The sequence below is a fragment of the Budorcas taxicolor genome, chromosome 8, assembly GCF_023091745.1.
Source record: "Budorcas taxicolor isolate Tak-1 chromosome 8, Takin1.1, whole genome shotgun sequence".
NCBI lineage: Eukaryota > Metazoa > Chordata > Mammalia > Artiodactyla > Bovidae > Budorcas > Budorcas taxicolor.
The window spans coordinates 64412892-64436012 of NC_068917.1; the positions used below are offsets into that span (position 1 = coordinate 64412892).

A 23121-nucleotide genomic window follows, 5' to 3' on the forward strand; every position below is an offset into this window, starting at 1 on the left:
CTTACAGGTGAGTCAGTGGACAGGGATGGACCTGGGTAATTTCTAAGCAAGACAGAGTGTATCCTGTGGGGGCAGAGACAGGGCAGAGGAGGCTCAGAGGGCACAGCGCTGCCATGCGCAAGGTGTGTTGAGCCTGGAAGGATGGGTGGGACCTGGGCGTACATAGCTGGTGAGGAGGGTGTGCCCGAAGGTGAGGAGAGCGTGAGCCAAGGCACAGAGTGGGAAACCACGGTAGGGTCTGTAAAGGCAGCTGGCTGGTCATCCATGAGAATGTGGACACAGACAGGGGCCCCAGGCACCTCCATCTCCACCTGTCTGGCGCCCAGCAGGGGCGGCTGGTCTGGGTGTGCTTGTGGGATTCAAATCCTCCCTATGCTGCAGGCACTGAGTCAACTATGTCCTCCTGAGTCTGGGGGCAACTAGAGGGTGGAGCAGTCAGGTGAGTCCTTGCACTGCCCAGCCCTCACCTGCACACCTAACCACTTGAGGAAAGCCTTCTCCACACGCCCCTCCTGCTTTCCCAGTTGTCCCTGAGGCAGCCTGCCAAGAGAGGCTCCTTATCTCAAGCCCCTCCTCCCTCAGAGGTCCACATCCAAGAGAACTGTGTCCTTAAAGGAAACCAAACCTCCAGCCTCCCCCACTGCAGGGTGGGTGTGGCAGTGTCCCCGGAGAGTCAAGATGAGGGCTAGGAAAGGGGATGACTCTGGGGCTCTTTCCATCTCACTGGAATCACTTCTGTCCCTTAAAAGTAAATTCATTCTTCCCTGAGAATATTCTGGGTTTGGTGTATATAGTTCCCTGTAACTCAAACAGAAAACCCTGGCCAAGGTTTCAGAATCAATTTCCCCAACTCTATCATCTCTACAAGAGCTTGAGGGACTAGAAACCCAGCAACTTCTGTTTCCTTTTTCCCCTTGAAAAATAATTCCATGGTTGGGGATCTGAGATCCTGCAAGCAGCACGCATGGCATAGCCAAAAATACCAACTAACCAAACCAACACAAAATCCAAGCTCCTTCCTGCTGAGGGCTGTGGAGCCAAAGGGCTTTGGAGATACCTTGTTCTCAGTCCCCAGAAGACTTGAGAGCCTGCTTTTCAGGGAGGAGGAGACAAGATGAGCAGGAGCCTTCACCAGCGCTACTTCCATCCTTGAAGGCTGCAACCTCTTAGCTCAGCCCGGCAGGGCCCGAGCCTGACAGCAGGGTACATGCCTGCTTCCTGGGGTCTTTGGACTCCCCCCCCAGCTGCTGCCTCCTGCAGCTCTCCATTCTTACAGGATGGTGCAGAAGATGCTGCGTTTGCTGTGGTAACCACCTTCCACATGGGCTGTGATCCTGGTCGCCATGGCTGTCACCTTCTGCCCACCATGGGCAGCAGAGGGGCCTCGGAGAGTGTTTTCAAGGTGAGGCCGTGCTGGTGGGTTTGTCAGGCGCCACGTATCAGACCTGAAGGGGCAGAATGAGAATGCACTCTTTGAGGGTCTAGAGCATTTGCTGAATGCCCCGTACAACCTTATCTTTGGTTCAAGATCCAAGTGTTTAAATTGGGGCATAGGTTGTATCTCCCTAGTTAAGTGATAGCAAAAGGGGGTGGGACATGCATGAAGCTAAATCTGGTTCTAGCTCTGCCTTCAGTTCTGATGCAACCCTGGACAGGTTCCCTCTCATCCTGTATTCCTCCATCTTTAAACAAGGATCTAGATAAGACCAGTGACTTTCTTTTTTCTTTCATTCCCCCAGGCCTCATTTTTTTCCCCATTGTATATGACCATGGATGTTATGCAAGCTTCATTCATTCATTTTTAGTTTTTGGCTGTACCCTGCGGCATGTGGGGACCTTAGTTCCCTGATGAGGGACTGGATCTGCACCCCCTGCATTGGAAGGCAGACTCTTAGCCACTGAACTGCCTGAGAAGTCCCATACAAGCTTTATTAATCATCAGCAAAAATTAGAAGCTACCTAAATACTCCTCAGCTGATGAACAGATAAACCAAGTGGTGTGTCCATTCAGTGACAAAAAGAATGAATGACAGGTGCGACACCACAGGGGAGTCCGGGATCCACTGGGCTAAGTCTAAGAAGCTAGGCTCAAAAGACTACACACTACATTATTTCTTTAGATGACATTCTGGAAAATGCAAATCTACGGAGGGCAGAAACTGATGGGTTTCCAATCTCTTAAGCTTTTGTGGAGGTTATGAAGGGTTGGGGAAAATCAAATGATAGTGATGGTTTGAATCACCTCTAATACATATCAAATCCTAAACTGCTTAAACCAGCAACATTGTCTTGTATTTTTATGATAATATTACAAGTAGGGCTGGCAAGGTGTGAGCAGTGTCAGAGGCTGGCTACTGTGGGGTGAGTAAAAGCCTAGGGGTATTTGTTCATGGGGCAACAGTGGCCACAGCAATAAACACTCATGGGAGACCTCAGATATGCTACTAGGTCACAGGACCTTATTTTATCTTAAGTTGGTGCTACAGACATTGTTAAGTGGATTTTACTAAGGCTCAGAGATGCTGAGTAAATTGCCCAAGGTTGCATAGCCAATAACTGGCAGAGGTGAGATTTGAAACCACATACCCAGACTCTTTGAAAGCTTATTCGCTCCCAGACTTCCCTAGCGAGTCAGGCTCAGGTCCTCTGCGCAGGCCCAACACAAAGGCCAAGCACAGGCCTTATCTGACCAGAGCTGAAAGCTGGCATGAGAGAGCTAGGGAGCTAGAGAGCTAGGGTTGCCACAATCACTAGGCCTGGCTTCCCCAGTGACCTCACGGTGGTTCTAGAATATTGGTTTAGGCACCCCATGCACTTACTTCTTGAAGACCAAGAACCTGTTGTTCTGTATAATGCATTCTTGGTTGTTTGAGCTCTGCTGGAAGATGGTCTTGTTGGTCCTGCCCTGGAAGATGGTGTTGTCCTGCACCAGGGCCTTGGCGTGGCCCTGCACTGCAATGCCGGAGGCCCGGAATGAATGGATTCGGTTCTTTATTACCTGGGAGAGGCAGCCAGAGCTTGTCACACCTCAGGGACTGGTGGGGAGCCAGGTGAATGAATCACCAATGATAAAACCGAGGGGTACAAGCACGCCAGGTAGGTCAGCACTGAGCCAAGGGAACTCATGGAAAGGCTGTCGAGGCCAGCCAGAGAACCAGAGGCGGCTTCCTGGAAAAGGTGATGGATAAGCTGTAGGAGTTTCTCAGGCACAGAGCAGGGAGAGATGTTCCAGGAAGAAGGAACAATGTGAAAAGGGCCCTCAGACTGAGGAGGTGGTGCCGGAAGCAAGGGCCACTGACGACCCAGCTGAGGCGACAGTGACCCCTCCTCTGCCTTCCCACAGTGCTTGGATGCACAGCCAAGGAGTTCTTTACTCCTTGCCAAAGTCAGGGACTCACGAAGCCACAAAGCCAAAAGGAGGCTCTGGGACTGTAATTTCACAAGGGCAGGGACTGGGTCTGCTTGGCTCAACAGTGAAACCCTAGCACCCAACTCCATGCTTTGCTTAAAAGTGGAGCTCGGAGCTCAAGGGCCTGTGGGGAAGACAACCAGGTGAAGGAACAGACACAGCACTGAGGGAAGTGCCCTGCGAGGCAGGGGTGGGCACAGACCCCTCAGAAGTCAAAAAAAGGGGCACCTCCCACAGCCTGGGGGGCCAGGGAAGGCTTCCAGAAGACAGTGACAACCAGTGGGGAGAAGGCTACTCTGGGTAACGGGACAGTGTTGCAAGGCCCCAGGCCTCTAGGAGGAGAAAGCTGAAATAGCCCTGATCTTGACCTGAAGACCATGAAGATACCTCAGGGGGCATCCCACCCCAGTTTCCTGCCAGTACCCCTCCTGTGTGAAGTGCACCCTGTGTCTTGCAGGCAGGGTTTAGGTGGCACCCTTGCAGAGTGCTGAGGGTTTATGATTTTGTTTCTTAGCAGAGAGGGCACGAGAGCTCCCCTAGGACTGGCGTAGCATGCACATCACACACACACACACACGGCTCTCCTGGGACTGGTGTAGACACACGTCACATGCAGACACACACACCTTTGTATCAGACATCGGCAGCAGCTGCAGCCCACTGCCCCGGTTGCCAATGATGTCATTTTCCATGATGGTGCTGTCACCCTTGGTGATGATGCCATGGCCTCTGTTGTCATAGATACCATTGCCCCGGAGCTCCACCTTGCACTGGGCCTCGATCTTGACCCCACTCTGGCGGTTGCAGGAGATGCTGTTGTTGGCCACACGAGTGAGCTGACTGCTTTGGGCCACAGTGATGCCCCTGACTCTGTTGGCGTGGATCACGTTGGTTACAACGTGCAGTGCCTCACTGCTCTGGATGTAGAGTCCTGAGGCTGTGAGGGGAGAGGAAGCACAGGGTGGCCCCAGGGTCACTGCTAACCAGACCAGGAGGAAAAGCCTTCCCAGAACTGTGCACCCAGGAGAGGAGGTGGGGAGGAGAGGGAGAAGCAGCCCTGGGGACTTGCATCTTCCAAGCTGGATGAGAACAGGAGGAAACCTAGGACCAGCAAGGAAACTCCGTTCCTTCTGAGAAGTGCTCAGTGATGGGGAGGGAGACATGTGTGAAGAGGCGCCTAAGACTCAGCTGGTCCTCTGGCCCAGGCGCTCATCCTGCGCTGGAACGCCTCCTACAGTTGCCTCCCCCGACCACTGTCTGTACCTCCTGGGATGGGGAGCTCACTACCTGATCAAGGCTGCCCATCCTGCCTCTGGACAGACAGACTCACCTGAGCCAAAGTTCTGTTGCTTTTGTTCTGCTTCCCATTCTGAGCTAGAATCTGCCTCCCTATTGTCTGGGAAATTTCTTTCAGATACCACAGGGGAAAAAAAGCACAAAATCAGCAGGCTGAGAACTGCAGAATGTGGTCAGGAAGAGGCAGCATGGCAGGCGGACCTGGGGTGAGGAGGACTCCCAGTGGTGATGCCTGCCGCACCCCCCCAGGAGCAGGAGGCTCGGGCAGCAGTGAGGGAGGCCGAGGGAGGGTGATGACCAGGGGTGACACCTGCCGCACCTCCCCAGGAGCAGGAGGCTCGGGCAGCAGGGGAGGAGGCCGAGGGAGGGTGATGACCAGGGGTGACGCCTGCCGCACGCCCCCCCCAGGAGCAGGAGGCTCGGGCAGCAGGAGGGGAGGCCGAGGAAGGGTGATGACCAGGGGTGACGCCTGCCGCACCCCCCAGGAGCAGGAGGCTCGGGCAGCAGGGGAGGAGGCCAAGGGAGGGTGATGACCACGGGCTCTTGTGGGAGCAGTCTGGGTTGGAAGCCCTGCAGGTCTGAATTTTTTGGTGCCACCCGCCTGTTGCTTCTCTTGGCTTGGTTGAGAACCGCAAAAATAAATCAAGTGTTTTGAATTTACGTGGCTTTGCTTGTCGAACTGGACAGTGTGGCTACAGGAAGGAAACGCTGAACTGGGAGGGAAAAGAACTCATTTTCCAGGTAAGTAAGTGGGCTGGGGCCACTGGCCCCCCATTTCCCTGCCTCGGCCACTCCCAGGGTGATGAGCTTCCTCCGGGCCCAGGGGCCTCTCTTTCACAAGCCTTCCTCCACCATTCCCCAGAGTGATTCTCATAATCAGCCAGGTGTGGGAGCTGTAGAGTTGTATGAATTCCACAATAATTTTTTTTTCCCATTCAATAAACATCAAACATCCATTTTTATCAATTTTAAGATAACATGGATTTTAAATATTCTTATTTTCTGTATCTCTAAGAAAGAAAAAAGAAAGTGAAGTCGCTCAGTCGTGTCCAACTCTTTGCGACTCCATGGACTGTAGCCTACCAGGCTCCTCTGTCCATGGGATTTTCCAGGCAAGAATACTGGAGTGGGTTGCCATTTCCTTCTCCAGGAGATCTTCCCGACCCAGGGACTGAACCTGGGTCTTCTGCATTGTAGGCAGACGCTTTACTGTCTGAGCCACCAGGGAAATCTAAAAAAAAATCACTGCCAATTAAACCATGATATGCCATCAACTGTAAGATGTATCTCATCAGAGATGTGAAAAAAATATGAAAAATGTGTCTCGGAATTGACTGTAATGTATATGCCAGGTGTGGGACTGGTGCCAAGGGGCAGGGGGCACCAACAAGAGTGGGATTCAGTTCCTCGCCTCAAGTTCACTGCCTGTCAGAATTGATGAAACAGCCACAGAAACAAATACAGTCTCAGCCCCCGTGCTGGTGGGGCTGGGTGAGGACCCAGGTGGAAGGAGGGAAGGATGGCGGGTAAGGGCTCTGAGGTCTGAGTTGTTTGGGACGTGTGGATGGGAGAAAGGGAATTTCAGGCAAGAGAAAGGCAAGGGTGGTGGTGGGAGGAGAGAAAGGATTGAAGTCCAAGGGGTGGGGGTACCAGGTGAGTGGCTAAAGTGGCTGATGAGGCTGAAGGGTCTCAGGGCAAGCCGAGCATGGGAGGCCTTGCAGCAGGGCTGCAAGGAGGGGTGCTCACCTCCGTTGTGGTTAACACTGTTGGACTCGACCAGAGCTACGGTGATGGGCCGGCGCAGCGGGTCGTCGTCCTTCTCCAGCTCTGTCTCCCACAGGATGGCATCCCCGTCCTCGCTGAAGTTCTCCTGGCCCCCGTGGCCTCCAGGGAATTCTCCGGAGCCATCCTTCTGGCTGAACACTGCCACTCCGTACAGGCCATTGTAGCTGACATGGTTGCTGGTGACGTGGGGCAGGCTGGAAGCCATCATCCACACACCACAGCCCTTATTAGCTGTAACAGTGAAAGGAGCTGGTCATTAATGCTGCCAACAGGCAAGGCAGTACCCAGTATCTCCCCAGGCGGGGAAGCAAAAAGGCACTGGCCTGGGAAACTGGGCCACTGATTGGTAAATGGCCTCCAACGAGTCACTTTAGGGCTTGGCTGCTGCAGGCTTCTCCTTCATACAAGGATTCTCCTTCATACAAGGGGTAGTAACAGTCAGGTTAATCTCACAACTACTGTCATCCCATGGGGTGTAAAAGTGCTCTGGGAACTGCCAAGCCTCTACTTCCAGATTGGAAACACACAAGTCCATGGCAACAGTGCCCAAGGGGCCCTCAGAACTCATCCAGCCCAACCACACCCTGCACAGAAATGCAGGGTTTGAGTCCCAGCCCTACCACTCCCTACCTGTGTGATCCTGAGCAGGTTACTAAACTTCTCTGTGCCTCAGTTCCCTCATCTTAAAAATGGGGTTACTAACTGTACCAACCTCAGAAGGGGTCCTGAGGACTAAATATGATAATGCACAGAAAGGGCCTAGAATGAGTCCAGGACCTGAATGTAGGTTAGCTATTATTATTATTAGAGATGCAGTCCAGAAAGACTGAGGTGTGGCCCAAGGTCACAGAATGAATGAGAACAGTTTTCTTTCTATGATTACCCTATTTCTCCATTATATTTTTAGTTCTCTGGATCAAAAGAAAGAGTAAGAGGGGTTAGATGTTCATGTATCAGAAATCAGATGGCCCTGTCCTTACATAAGATCCACTCCTGCCCTTGGTTGTTTTAAGTGGGGATTAAAGCTCTCTGCTTTGCTGACCCCATGGGGTCAACCTGGATTAGAAGGTGATTTGTGAAAGGGTCATGCCTTCTGAGCGGGGCTGTGACCTGAGATAGAGGCCGGTTTTTAAGATGAGGTACTGGGGGCCCAGGGAAAGGCAGTGACTCTCTCAGGACCTACAAGTTAGAGATGGAACCTGGGCTTCCTGCCTCCAGGCTGCACTGGCCCCCAATCCTGTCCCCAAGGAGAGCGGCTCTCACCGTAGATGGTGTTTCCTTCTAGCAGGCCTTTGCCTTCATCCCCCACAACCACACCATCCGAGTAGCCAAAGCAGATGAGGTTGCTCCTGAGGATGGGGACCCCTCCTCGGCGGATGTCCACACCTCCCCACTGATTCTCTCGGATGACATTTTCTATGGAAAGAGGTGGAAAAGAGGGTCATAGGCCACCTACAGTCCTGGCATGAGGACTTGAACAGCTGACAGAAAACAAGTCCAGACAAGGACACTGAGGCCTGCCCCTGTCAGGAGTCAGCACCCAGAATCTTGTCTGCTGTGTGGCTTCCCAAGGACGTGTCTGCTGTTTGCTTTCCCCAAGGGCAAGGTTTGTGTCTGCCTTGTGGTGTCCTGTATCCCCAGAACCCACTGTATCTAGCAGCCTGGAGGACTGATAACTAAGAACAGGCTGGCTTTAGAGTCCCTGGACCAAGGCCAGGCAGGGCTGTCTGTCCTGGGGGACTGTCCTTGGGAGCACTGATGCAGAATCCAGCCACTCCTCACAGGCCTGAGGAGGTGCGAGCCTGTCCTTCTCAGCCTCAGTTCTGGACTGACCACAGCCCTCCTCTCCCCTCCACCATGTCTCTGGGAGGGGGTGGGCGGAAGGGCCACCAGTTAGAAGGGGTGTCCTGGGACACTGCTGCCGCAGCACCAGAATGGGACAGACTCTCAGCCTCTTGTGACAGGACTGCAATGATTCAGGAGACCCTGTGTGACCAGCTCCTGCCTGCCTCTGGGACCCCTTCTCATACTCCTTGCCCCTTGCTCACCACACTGCAGCCAAATGAGCAACCTCTGTACTCCTCAGGCCTGCCAAGTCTGTTCCCACAGGTGGCCCCATTTGGAATCCTGGTTCTTTCCTGAGTTCCTTCCCATCCTCCAGCTTCTGGTTTACATGTCACTTTTTTGGAAGGCCTGCACTGACCACACAGTCCTAAATACCCACACAGTTTGTCTATCACCTTATTTTAATTATCTGTAGATGAAATTCCCTGGTAGCCAAATGGTTAGGACTTGGCGCTTTCACTGCCAGGGCCAGAGTTTCATCCCTGCTTGGGGAACTAAGATCCTGAAGCTCTGTGGTGTGGCCAAAACCCAAAAATATGTATCACCCTCAGAGAAGACTCTTCTTGAAAAAAAAAATACATGCTTTTATTATTTTCCTCTCCTAAAATGTCAGTTCCTGATAGCAGAAATCATTTGTTTCCTTCACTGCTATATCCCTAGCTCCTGCATACACTGTGTGCTCAAAAAATGTCTAATGAAGAAAGGCAGGATTCAGTCAAGAGGAGTTACTGGCCCAATATTTACTGGATCTCTTTACTGTTCCAGATATGGCTATGCTCTGTGCTGAGGCTACACTGACGTACCAGATGGACATGATCCTTGCCTTACAGAACACAGCAAAGGAGGCTGTCATTAAATGGATCATAAGAAATTAAGTACAATGTCCTACAGAGTAGGCCTACTTGGTGGACTAAGTGGGTGGATGTATAATGGGAGGTCAGGGCAGGCTTCCCCCAGGAAGAGACAATTGGGCTGAGGCTCGGAGAATGACAGGAGCTGGCCAGGCAGAGGGGGAATGGGGATGGGTTGCCAGAGCAGGAACAAGCCTACAGAGCCCAGAGAAGGGGTTCAGTTCGTGTGGTGTGAATATTTCTGACAGTGTTCTGTGAGCCACCCACTCAGATCCTGTAAGCACCAGGCCTGGCAAAGAATGGACGCGACCTCCCTGCCTGGTGAGCACAGCTAGGGTGTGGAACCTGTGTCCCCGAGTGCTGGTCACCATCAGGAGGCCAGTCTGTCTAGGAGAAGGACTGGGTGGGTGGCAAGCTGGGGACGTTGGCTGAGTTGTGGCTGCCTGGCTGGCTACAGCTGCAGGTGTCTCATGCCTACCTGTGATGAGGCCTCTGCCATTCTCGTTCACAGCGATGCCGGCTGCGTGGCCCTTGAAAATGTGGTTCCGGCTAGAATGAAAGGAAAAGACAAAAGGTGAGACCAAACCAACATCATGCATCAAAGACAATGCCCATCCAAGGTGCCTACCCGTCTTCGTGGGCTTCCCAGATGGCTCAGGTCCACTGGGATATGGAGCACCTCTTTGAGGCCCAGAAGCCAGGCAGAAAGCAATTGTCAGTTACCACTGCCCCCAAACCAGCTGCAACTATGCCACAGAAACAGATATCCCTGTCTCTGGACTGTTAGCCACACTCAAGCACCATTTTATTTGTATTGTCATTGTTGTACGGTATTATATGATTTGAAGGTATACAACACAGTAATTCACAATTTTTAAAGGTTATGCTCCATTTGCAGATATTATAAACATTGACTATATTCCTGATGTTGTACAATATATCCTTGTAGCTTATTCTATACGTAATACTTTATACCTTTTATACCTGTTAATCACCTACCCCTATATTGCCCCTCTCCCTACTGGTGACGTTCTCTATATCTGGCTCTGCTTTTTTATTATACTCACTAGTTTGTTGTATTTTTTAGACTCCATGTATAAGCGATATCACACAGTATTTGTTTCACTGACTTATCTCACTTGGCATAACGGAAGATCTAAGAAAGCATGCTCCTGACTCAAGAGACACACGTGGCCCTCCTGCCCTGGAAAGTCCTCAAGAATGAGTTCCCTAGAATAAGACACCTGAGTGTGTTAAAGGGCCTGCATTGCTCTAGTCTCTCAACTCTGGTTTCCTGCCTGTAAATACGGAGACACTCAGACACTGGCAGAACTGGGTTATTTCTGGAGGATACACATTTGCTGTTTGGTATTTTTACTAACAGGAATACTGTGATCTCCTTCTATACTGGAGGAGCACCTGCCCCCTCTCTTAGGAGGCGCCCTCCTACTTCCTACCATGCAGCCGAGGGATTTAGATCCAAATATATAACTAGCTGTTCAGAGCCTGACACAGGGCCTGGCTCCTTTCACAGAACCTTACTGATCATGAGTTGGCTGATAAGTCTTCCCCACTGTAGGGCAGGATCCAAAGCGTTTGCCACACGTTATTATTGTTTAGTTGCTGAGTCGTGTCTGACTCTTTTGTGACCCCAAAAACTGTGGCCTGCTAGGCTCCTTTGTCCAGGGATTTCCCAGGCAAGAATACTGGACTGGGTTGACATTTCCTTCTCCAGGGGAATCTTCTTGACCCACAGATCGAACCCACGTCTCCTGCTTGGCAGACAGATTCTTCACCTCTGAGCCACCACCAGGGAAGCCCATACTTTCTTGTGGGGAAGCCAAATGCCAACTGTACCTACAGTATGCATTTGGAGTTGAATAAGTGAAATTGTTTGTTAAAAAACATCCTTATGTTTTTACTCAGATATGAAGCAACTGCTTTGATGTGATTATAATTCAGTCAACTGATGGTTACTCTGGGCTTCTAGAATTCAGGGTCAGATGCAGTCCCTGGGCTCAGGCAAACCTCATTCATATTTCTGAGAGGTGCGCCATGGAAGCAAATGCATGCGTGTTATATTTTTAACACAAATCTCACTTACTTTCAGAAAGAATCCATGGCCCCTTGGAGAAACATGTATGTGTGTGTACATAGGGTAGGCAGAACAAAGAAAAGAGACATCAGAAAACATGAGGAAAAGGGGACAGAGCATTGTTCCAAGAACCAAGGGTGGTATATTAACACAGTTTGAGTCCTGTGCTTCCTTGCAGCCAAGGCAAAAAACAAAAACAAAAAACCATGGGTTATGTAACTCTTACCAGCAAAAAAATATGCTCAATGGCTTGCCTTATTGAGGTCATATCAGGGACCTTGAAATTCAGGGACCTCCCACAAATCCCTGTCCTCCATCACAAAGAAACATAAAGGAAAAAAGCACAACCTAATTCTCTCAAAGCGACTGTTTTATTCAAAAAATACTTTTTATTGAAGTATATTTGATTTATAATGTGCCAATCTCTGCTGTATAGCAAAGTGACTTCCTTATACACATATAGACATTCTTTTTCAAATTCTTTTCCATGATAGTTTATCACAGGATGGGATATTGAATATAGTTCCCTGTGCTATACAGTAGGACCTTGTTGTTTATTCATTCTGCATATAGTAGTTTACATCTAAATCCAGAATTTTTTTTAGTGCGGGAGGCTCTTGGCTTGTGGGATCTTTGTTCCCCAACCAGGGGGAACAAAGGTCTTCAGCAGTAAGAGCATGCAGTCCTAACCACTGGATCACCAGAGAATTCCCTCAAAGTGACTGTTTTAAAAAGCCAAAAATAAAATAAAATAACAACAACAACCACGAAAAAGCCAAGACACTGATCTGCTTGTAATATTCCTTGCTCGAAACCCTTTAACAGCTCCCCAGCACCCACAAGGTTTGGGTATATGGCTGCAGTAAGTAATTACCATAAACTTGGTGGTTTAGAACAACACGAATTTATTATCTTCCAGTTTAGGAGGTGAGAAGTCCAAAATGGGTCCTTTTTTCTGGAGACTCGGAAAGGATCTGTCTCTGACCTTTCCAGATCCTAGAGGCGGCCCAGGCTTCCTGGTCTGTGGCCTCATTCCTCTGGCCTTGCCTCTGTTGACACATTTCCTTCCCTGACTCTCCTGCTCCCTCTTCTAAGGACGCTGTGATTACGCTGGGCCCACCTGGATCACCCAGGTGCTCTCCCCATCTCAGCACCCTTAACTGAGCCATATCTGCAGAGTCTCTTCTGCCTTGTAGACAGTCTATGCACAGGTTCCAGGATTAGAAAGTGGATAGATTTGGGGGCCATTATTCTACCTACCACACGTGGTATTCGAGTTCCTCCATGCTCCAGCATCAACTCTACTTTGTAGGCTGACCTTATGCCCAGACATACCACACTTTTCCCACCACTTTCCCAGGTCATACTCCAAATTTCACTGCCCCAGGCTTGTAATGCCTTTCTGAGGCCATAAAATCCTACTTGTCCTTCAGTAAAAGTAAAGTGTTAGTCGCTTAGTCACATCCAACTCTTTGCAACCCCACAAACTGTAGCCTGCCAGGCTCCTCTGTCCATGGAATTTTCCAGCCAAGAATACTGGAGTGGGTTGCCATTCCCAGGGCATCTTCCTGACCCAGGGATTGAACCTGGGTCTCCTACATTGCAGGCAGATTCTTTACCATCTGAGCACTGCTCAAATGTCAGCGCCCCATGTGCCCTGTCCTGACTCACTCAGTGGCCATGATGACTGGTTTCCTTCTGCACCTGCATGAAGACCTATAAAAATGCTCACTTTAGTGAGTCCTTCCCTTATAGCTCCCATCTGCAGAATGACAGTGAACACTTCACAGAACAGAGACTGTTCATATACCCTTTATACTGCTAACCCCCTTATATGGAGTGAACACCTAAATGTGTGTTTAATGAATAATATGCACACATACAAACCCATACTCTTAAGGCAGTAATGTAAAAGATGGGAAAACAGCTCCATAATCACGTGATCACTAATTGGTTTTAGTAAGCTGCCTATTGGAGAAGGAAATGGCACCCCACTCCAGTATTCTTGCCTGGGAAATCCCATGGACAGAGGACTCTGGTGGGCTACAGTCCATGGGGTAGAAAAAGAGTCGGACACGACTTAGTGACTAAACAACAAACAAAAACAAGCTGCCTACAATAGTGAAAAAATAGAAGCCTAACACTAATAGGACTGGTTCAAAAATGAGGGAGTATCAAAACAACGGACTGTTCTGAAACTGACCAAAGTGATAAATACAAGATCCTGCAACAACATGGAAAAGTACACACAGGATAATGCAGGGAAAAACTCTCAGAATATATTTGCTGCACAGTAATTCCAGTTATTTTTGTGAAGCGCAGACATAACATGTGAGTCTTCCACTCAAAACCTTTAATGATCCCCCCTTACCTAGACAGAATAAACTCCACCTTTCCCACTGGACTACATAAGGCCTTCCTCATCTGGCCCAAGGCTTTCTAGCACACTGCCTGGCAGAGATGGACTGCCATGGGGATATAAACACTCAGGCTTCAGTGACCAAAGGACTCAAGATGATCTGGGACAGTCCCAACTTGAGATGTTTTACAGCAATGTCACAACTTGTGTGAGACTTTTTCTCAAGCCCCAGAGGACTGCGTGCTCCCTGACTCTGCTATGTTCGGCTGCCTCTGCTCACACCACTTCCTTCTCTAGGAGTGTCTACTCCCCAGCTCCACGAGGGGCCAAACCCTACCCGTATTTCAAAGTCTTAACCCCAATGCCAGCTCCCAAATGAGGCCCCCCACAGCCCCCTCATCAAAATAACTCCCCCTCTCGGTACCACTTTGACAGCATTTATCACAGCCTGCACCACGTGATGGGTGGGAGGGCAGATCCACAGCCCCACTACCTACAGCTTACACCAGTGATGGATCATAGCATGCATCCATGCTGAGGTCAGATGTAGCCTCCAATCTTAATACAGCATCCCACGTAGTCACTAGCAACTGATCAGAGTCATCGAGTGAGTTGAAATCTCTATGCCATATAGGATAATAATGCTAAGATAGGACTTAGCATTATTTCTGGACACACATGTCCTTTTCCAGACTAGAGTAAGCTCTGAGGGAGCAGAGTCTGCCTGGTTTACCTTTGTTATCATTATTAGAAGTGCCCAATAATTCTTGCTGAATAGAATGGCCCCACATAATTAACTGGCAGGGAACACAGACACAAAGGCACAGAACACAGATAATATAACACAGAAGGCTGTGTTACTGAGGTGGGATTGTGGGTGAAGTCTGTCTCTTCTCTGCTTGCATGTATACAGTTGCTTTAGTAAACAAAAATGGTTTCAAATGAAGCAAAGACAGGAAGCAGGGAACCAGAGATGAAAGAAGAAGGAAGGGACCATGGGTGAGCAGGGTGGTCTGAGTACAGAGGCACATACATACCTCACGACTGGATTTCCATGGTACAGGATGTAAATGCCAGCCTCCTTGTTTGAAAAGATTTGATTGTTCCGGATGATGCCTTTCCCATTGCCCAGGACAACAATGCCAGAGCGAAGGCCGTGGTGGATCTGGTTACACTGCAGGTGAACAGGAGACACCACAGAAGGCAGATGAGACATGCCGGTGAGCAGCAGAGGGCTCAGTGCTGCCCCACGGCAGGGCCAGGATGCAATAGCAGAAGAAAACATGTCACTGCGGGATCCCAAGCACAAAACAAAGGGAATGGACTGGGGGTGGCCCTGCCTCTCTGCACAGGTGCACACATGGATACCTGTCAGAGAGACGCCCAAGAGAGGAGTCTACCCAGCCCAGACTCTTGGGATGTATTAATAGTTACATCCTGACACTTAATGCTGAGGGCTCTTGCCTTCATCTACAATGCATAGTACTGAAAATTTCTGAGCCTCCAAAGAGCATGATCATCATCAAGGCCACATCACCCCAGGGCCCCGGGGGCAGAGCCCCAATACGTGGGAACATTGACTAAGCACAGGCCTCAGGGACCGCTCAGGGAAGGGAGGGGGACTGTGGAAGGTGTAGCCCCAGGGAGCTTAGGTTTCCCATGAGCCAGGAGGCCACCAGAAGATATACGAGCTACAAGGACCCCTGGAGGTATTTCTGCCAAACTCCTCTGTGCAAATGGGGAAAGAGACCCAGGGTCATACAGTACATTTGTGGCAGAGCCGGATCTGAAACCTAGCTTTTCTGTTTCCCAGTTAGTTGCCTTTTGCATAATGATTAAAATCTTAGGTTATTATAATTGTTTCACTCTGCTAATTTACAGCCTAAGTACAATCATATATTTAACCAAGAAGCTAGCTGTTTCTTTTCCAAAACTATTTCACAAAAACAAAGTTTGCTTTAAAATGTTTCCTGCTGCAGGAGCTCCTATTCTTATTGGTTTCCAGATTTCCCCCTGAAGGATCCGGCAGACTCACCAGGGTAACCAAGTGTTTTTCAGGGCAGACATCATATCTTTATTCTTACTGAACTCAAAACCCACAAGAGCATATCTGGGCTGCAGGAAGGAAGGCCCTGTGAACTTCCCTATATGCTGGGTCCTCATCCTTGCTGGGGGAGACTTCAGGGATGTGATTTATCCAAAGTCACCTTCAACACGCGGAAGAAGAGACCAGAGTCACAAGGACACACAGAGGAAAGGACAGAAATGACTTGCAAGCAGGAAGCAACAGGAATCTAAAATGGTCGCATTTGCTTAGACATCCTAGAAAAGGTTTCTGAGAACTAGGAGCCACCCTGAAAGGGGCACCAAGATGGAGGAAGTACCAGAATGAGAGGGTTGGACTTCTTCCGGATGTCCACACCGGCCTCCGCATTGTGGCAGATGTTGTTGCCAGCGATCAGGCCACCACCCTCCAAGCGAAGAAAGATGCCTGATGCTCTGCAGTGGTGAATGTGGTTCCTGAGCATGATGATCTAGGCAGAGAAGAAACAGCCATTCATTTTCTGGTTACAAAGGTTATTTTTAAAAACCTGCTCAGGGAGCACCTGAGTTTCCTCCTTCCTGTCTGGTCTGTGCAGATCTGCCCGACGCCAGCTCAGTTGCTCTCACCATGTGCTCACAAGGAGGGAGCATCTTGATGCCCTTCCCGGTTTGGTCCTGCAGCCTCTGTACCAACCTCATACCTGTTCTTCACTAAACCCTGGAAGGAAGCTTGGCCCTGGGCTCCACATCCACAGCCTCAGAGTAGGATGGAAGGGATGCTTAGATGAGATGGGATTAGGCAGGCTGCTAACTCCACATGAAGAGTTCCCCAGAGGTCTGAGGGCACAGCTACTTTAAATGGAACCAAGTGCCAATTCCACAGGCACTTCTGCTAGACTTCACCTGCCTAAGGAAGTGCTAAAGGGTAAGGTAACTCACAGGCGCTCCCTGCCCACCTTCCCTTTGGCTTTTCACTTGTAAGACAAACACCCATTCTTGCCCACTCTGCATCTCTCTTCATGTATTATCTTGGGGTGGAAAACCCACTGGAATTCCAAACTAAGAGACAGTTAGAAATGTTGGTATAGGGATAAGGAAGCCTCTTTAAAACAAGATACCATAACCTGGCACACAGCTTATTAAGAGGATGTACTGCCACTTACACTTTCTTTTTATATTTAATAATTATAAAAAACTTAAAATATTTTTTTAAAACTGTGTATTAATAATAAAATATGTGAAGGTAAATTGTGTACTAACAATAAACAATATATTACATTAGAGTTAAGTCCTGGGAGGGGTAAAGTATAATGCAAGTACAATTTCAAGGAGACGCTTTCTGCTTATGATGGAGAAAGTTAGAGAGTATTGCTCCCACAAGAAGAATCTCTGAATCCATGAGAGCTGAGGTTGCAGGACCACCAATGAGCCTGGAATCTAAGGGAAAAAGGTACCTCCAAGGACATGACACGGGAGTACCTGCTGGTTTGAAAAGACACAGGTGCCATGCTAGCCAGAAAGAAGAGTTTGGCCAACTGTTTTCACAACTTGTTAAAAGCCAAGTGTGAATCAGTGAGAGCACAGAAGCCCCGGGAGTAGTTGCATCTGTTCATTTCTCCACAGATCATCCCAGGTGCTCACGGAGAAAGGCTGAGGGCCGGACAAGAGGCCAGAGATGCCTCCCTCCTGCTGGGCACTTGGTGGGAAAGAACAGTCACTTTGGAAAAAGCACTAAGCCCGTCTTGGATTTCCCCCCTAATTTTCCCAGAGAACAAGCTTTAAGCAGCTGGGTGAAGAGCTGCAAACCCTGTGGCTCTCATGGGGGGTGGTGGAAGACAGAAAAACAATAAACCCTTTATCCCTCAGGGATGTGGGAGGAAAATGTTTTGGTCTTGAGGGGTTAGAATTCCCCTCCTAGTGCAGGAGGTGAGGCAGGACCACTGCAAAGGGCCCACTGCTAAGGTCCTAAACCCATGGACACACCTACCCAAGACTAAGGATGAATAGGGATACCAGAAACTCCTTACCAGGACAGCTCTGCCTCATTCAAGTCAGATGATGGACATGGGGCAAGTGTGCATTATAAGCTTAAGAGATGATGACTTTTCAAACAGTACAGACTAGCTCCATCCAAGCCCTTCTGCATACAACCACTGAAGCCCTCTCACCACTCAAAAATCATGTTCCTGGTGACCTAGTGAGGCCTCATGGGTCTGCACAGTAAGCCTATGACAGCACCTTGCTATTATGTATACACCGCACCGCGTAAGTCAGGTTCCGGAAGATGTTTCCTTCCATCTTGGCTCGGCCGTAAGAGCAAACAAAAACACCTCCCTTGCCGTCCCGGAAGAGGCACTTGCGGATGAGGCAGCCCTGCACAGAGCTGGCCAGTGCCATGGCCTCCCTGTCCTTCTGCAGCTCCTGCTGTAGGGAGTTCAGCACCAGGCAGCTGGGCAGCTGGATGGAGGCTCCGGGCAGCGGTGGGCCCAAAAAAGAGCCCCCCAGGACCGGCCGTGGGCCCTGCACTTGGTAGGACAGTCTGTATGTGAGCTGGTCCTCATCCTCGTCCTCACCGCTGGGACTCAGGCCTCCATCACTGCTGTCTGGGGTCCGGGCCACCCTCTCCCCATTGCTGTCCACCTCTGCCTCCTGTGAGCCAGCCGTGGGGGAGCCGGTGGCTAGGCTGGTGGGGCTCTGGCTGCCCTCAATGACAATGCCACAGGTCCTCGGGCTCCAGGCCTGGTCCCTGCTCTCCAGGTCGAGGGACATTAAAGAGTCTGAGTCCTCGGTAGGGAGCACGCCGGGAGAGGACCTGATGAGCCCTAAGAGGTGCGTGTAGGCCCAGTTGTTCTCTGAGGATGGGTGGCCCTCGACAGTCACCGAGTTGTTTTCACTGCCCACGAATTCACAGTTTTCCAGGACACACAGGGGCACGTTGTGCAGAAAGACATGAGTGTTCTTGAAGGAGCAAAACTTCACTTGGCAGGTGCCTGGGCCGTGGACCTGGATGTGCCCATTCTCGAAGTTGCAGTTGTCAAACTGGACGTGACCTGAAGTTGTCTGGGGGATGAGAGAGAGACAGTGGGTCTAACAGGGATAAGAGCTGTTTTGCTTGTCAGAGCTCTGACTGCTCCAGAGGGGGTGGTGCCTCGGGAGGCCTTCTGTTCTGCTGGTCATGTTCCCTTCCCCACAGGGTGCATGTCTGCCAGCCCCGGAGGAACCGGGAGCTGCTCTGCATGATGGAAGCTGCCTGCCCTTCTCTCCCTCCAGTCCCAAAGGGCGGGGACAGGAGTGGAAATGGAGAACGGCAGAAAAGTTCACTCTGCAGCAGGGCCCTTCCCCAACCCCTCAAATCTCAAGTAAATCCTACCAATGCTCATGAAGCACTTAGGATAAGGAGTGTGGGGGTGATCTGCAGAAGGGGGAAGATGCTGAATGCTCAGAGGGATGATGGGGAAACGGAATCCACACGTTAATACTGGACGTGAACCAGGAAACTATCACTCTAGGGATGATTAGAAATGATGGGGACACTTACAATTTCCACAGACCCAGGAGCTGGCTGGGATGCAAGCCCAACTTTACCAAGACCTCTGATGGGTAAGGGTCCCACGCGGTGCCTCAGTTTCAGAGAGACTGGGTCTCACTCTCCAAAGCACTCTCCCTTCACTGTCATCCTCCCACGGTCCTGCAAGCCAGCCTCCACCTGAGCCTGCGGACTGCAGCTCGCCAGAGGTCAGCCTAGTGTCTGCATGCACTCAGGACGGAGCCGGCGAAGTGGGAGGGCTGACAGAGGCCAAGGTGGCCAGGAGGGGCTGTGCCAGCAGTGGGAGGTGCTGGGAGTCTGCGTGGGAACTAAAGCTGGTGCACAACCAGAGCAGGAGACAGCAGGCTTGCCACAGCCGGCAGCACAGAGGCTAACGAGTGCGGCCGCAGGGCCCAGCTCCCAGCTCTGCCTCTCCCAAGGGTGTAACCTCAGGCCGACGTGTCACTGCTCCAAGCCTGTTTCTCAGTCTACAATACAGGGCTCACAAGCTAACAAAGCACCAGGCATGGAGCCAGGCACAAAGATGGCATGTGATAAAAGCCAGCTATTATCACCGTGGAGAGCAGAGTCCTCTGGGGTAGGGGAGTGCTGAGCCCCACGGCACAACCTACTTGAGCCCTCAGCTCTGCAGGCCTCACAGAGAGGCCTGGCTGCTCTGTATTTCTGAAGAAGAACTGTTTCTGGATTTCACACCAAGTTCCATGAGATGTATTTGAACCATAAAAGGAGGGAAGGTCCCATGATCCCGTTCAGTAATCCTTGGACAATTTCACATTCTCCAGCAGTGATCTCCCTTGAGAGCTTGTCCCAGGACTTAACTCCCCTCAACCTGTCTAGTTCTTCCCTAGGGCTAACCTAACTTTCTCCTGATGCAATTTAAGTCTATTTTTTCTTACTTGGTCCCTTCTGTAGAAAAACACTGGCTCTCTAGAGATGCAAAGCCACTGCCAGGGTTCTCCTCAAAAGTCATATAAACAGCTGTGAAATCACCCTGGCCTTGGCATTTTTTCAGGCAGGGTGATTCTGGCCCCTTGTCCTGTTGTTGGTTAAAAGACAGTCATGGACTGAGCACTAATATATGCCAAGCACTGAGGCAAGAAGTGAGCTGAGCTACAAAGACATCTACGGCCAAGACCTACCCCTTGAAGATCTGTGGCTACACTGATGAGGGGGAAGCAGAGGCTGAAATGAACATCTTACTCCAAGAATAAATGTCTATGAAATGTGAAGGGTGTGGAAATGAACAACTGTTTTGGGTCTGTAGATCAGCAGTGGAAGACCTCATCAGTCCTTCTGAAATGTTCTAGGTCTAATTGGCAAGCAGCCTTTCAAGCTTCACGGAAGACAGTACAATGTAATTTCAAAAGTGCTTAGGCTCAAAGGCCTAGATTTGAGGTCTAACCTAATTATCCACTTGAGAAAGTTACTCAGTGTCTCTGAGCCTCAGTGTCCCTCATCTGCAAAATGGGGACACATCTCCTCTGTCTACCATAAGTTTGTTGTGAGACCACTGATGCAAAGTCACCTGTATTATGATTACAGGTTTTGAACCCTAGTTCTGTCCCTTACAAAGTCTGAGACCCTTGCTGAGGCTCCGTTTGCTTGTCTATAAAGCCAGCTGACACTACCCATCTTAATCATGCTGTAAGGACATGCCTGGCACCCAGTAAGCGCATCATCAATGAGCGGTGGCATAAAGATCATTATGAACCTGACAGATAATCTGGTTGTTACTGGTAGAATAGAGGTGGTGTAATTTTTGTTGACAAAGTACAAAATCCATGCACTGTAGTCAGTTTCTAAGCAATGTAAAAGCTGCAGACTGTTCTGCCAGGAGCTACCAAAAAGCTACCGTGCTTGTCTCTGAAAACAACTGCTCTGTTCCTAGAAGGAATATGTTGTTCTGATATTTTCCGACTCTCCCTCCAGTCACTCTTGGCAAAAGCCAGACCTTCCTTGACCCTCCCCAGAGTGGGGCTAACTTTCTGAAGGTCACTGGCCTGCAGAGCGTCCCCTCTTTGGCCGTCTCTCTGAGAATGCTGCCTGTCACCATGCAGCATGCTCCTAGAACCTGGCTTTGCCACCTGGCTGCTGTACCTGTGGCCCCAGGTGGTCCAGTTTGGAAGGGAAGAAGTACAAGGCAATTTTGACCTCCAGTGAGGGAACAAAGCAGAATGTTGATCTTTACTGATCCCCGTGCCTCCTTCTCAACTGGTATAGAACTCAGAGGACTGTGTTATAGGAATAATGACTGAACTCTCAATTCCAACAAGAAAGGGGTTACAAACCCACTGAGAAGAGGCCAAGACTCAGGGTCAGGCTGGGAGAGGCCGTCCATTGGAGGTGGACACCCACCTTAAACATGAAGGGTGAGAACCAGGCTGGCATGAAGACAAGGTTGCACAGGCGTGTGGTCGAGCACTGTTGGTCAATGCTGGCCAGCAGGGCTACTTCGCCTAGCTTCCCGTGGCCTACAATCTCCACAGGCACCTTCAGGATGATTTCACCTTGCTCTTCGTGCAGACCTGGGAACAGCAGGATTCGGTCAAACAGGCTGGACATGGCCAGGGCGCTGCCTAGGCTGTGAAACTCATGGCCTGGCCCGACACTCAGGGTCCGGCGCGTCCTCCTCCGGCGAAACAGAGAAAAGCAGACAGAGGTCTCCAAGATGGCAGCATTCTTGGTCCAGGTCTTGGAGGCAAGGTAATGCTGCTTGAAGGCCTCCCTCCAAGACTCAGGCTCCACATCGGGCTGGTTGGGCCAGTTGGGGTGGCGGCACTCAGCACAGCCCAGATACAGCTGCCGCCAGCGAGTCCTGTCGAGACTAAGGATCAGTTCACGCCAGGCCCTGCACACCAGGCTGCAGCGGCCCAGGTCAGGAAGGGGCAGGTAGGCCAAGATCATGCGCCACAGCTCCAGGGGGAGGCCACCAGCCTCCATGGTCACCTGGGACACAGACACAGAACAAAAGAGGTTTTTGTCTACCCTGCTTATGGTCCCCTTTCTTAAAATATCCTGACACCATAGAAATACAAAGGATTGTAAGAGGCTACTATAAGCAACTATGCCAATAAAATGGAAAACCTAGAAGAAATGGACAAATTCATAGATAGGAACAATCTTCCAAGATTGAACCAGGAAGAAATAGAAAAATATAAAAACAGACCAATCACAAGTAGTACTGAAATTGAAACCATGATTAAGAAACTTCCAACAAACAAAAATCCAGGACCAGATGGCTTCACAGGCGAATACTAGCAAACATCTAGAGAAGAGTTAACACCTGTCCTTCTGAAACTATTCCAAAAAATGGTAGAGGAAGGAATACTTCCAAAATCATTCTATGGGGCCACCATCACTCTGATATCAAAACCAGACAAAGATACCAAACAAAAAAAGAAAATAAAACTACAGGGCAATATCACTGATGAACATAGATGCAAAAATCTTTAACAAAATACTAGCAAACTGAATCCAACAACATATTAAAAGGACCATACACGATGACCAAGTGGGATTTATCCCAGGGATGCAAAGACTTTTCAATAAATGCAAAATAATCAGTGTGACACACCACATGAGAAAATTGAAGGATAAAAACCATATGATCATCTCAAAAGATGCAGAAAAAGCTTTTGATAAAATTCAACACCCATCTGTGATTAAAAAAAAAACCCTCTTCAAAAAGTGGGCACAGAGGGAACTTACCTCTACATAACAAAGGTCATATATGACAAAGCCAAAGCTAACATTGTCCTCAACAGTGGAAAGATGAAAGCATTTTCTCTAAGATCAGAAACAAGACAAGGATGTCCACTCTTGCCACTTTTATTCAACACAGTCCTAACCACAGCAGTCACAGAAGAAAAAGAAATAAAAGGAATCCAAATT

General features: G+C 49.8%; 1 protein-coding gene across 1 annotated transcript; it reads right to left on the reverse strand.

Annotated features, from left to right (window-relative positions):
* Positions 1-1224: 1224 nt before the first annotated feature.
* FBXO10 (F-box protein 10) lies at positions 1225-22170 on the reverse strand. Its single transcript, XM_052645205.1, has 10 exons — positions 21586-22170; positions 17922-18743; positions 16025-16174; positions 14678-14814; positions 9665-9735; positions 7754-7906; positions 6452-6721; positions 4036-4346; positions 2820-2998; positions 1225-1445 (listed from the first exon to the last, which is right to left on the reverse strand). The coding sequence occupies exons 1-10, from the start codon at positions 22168-22170 to the stop codon at positions 1271-1273; spliced, it is 2853 nt and encodes a 950-aa protein (XP_052501165.1). The 3' UTR covers positions 1225-1270.
* Positions 22171-23121: the final 951 nt, after the last annotated feature.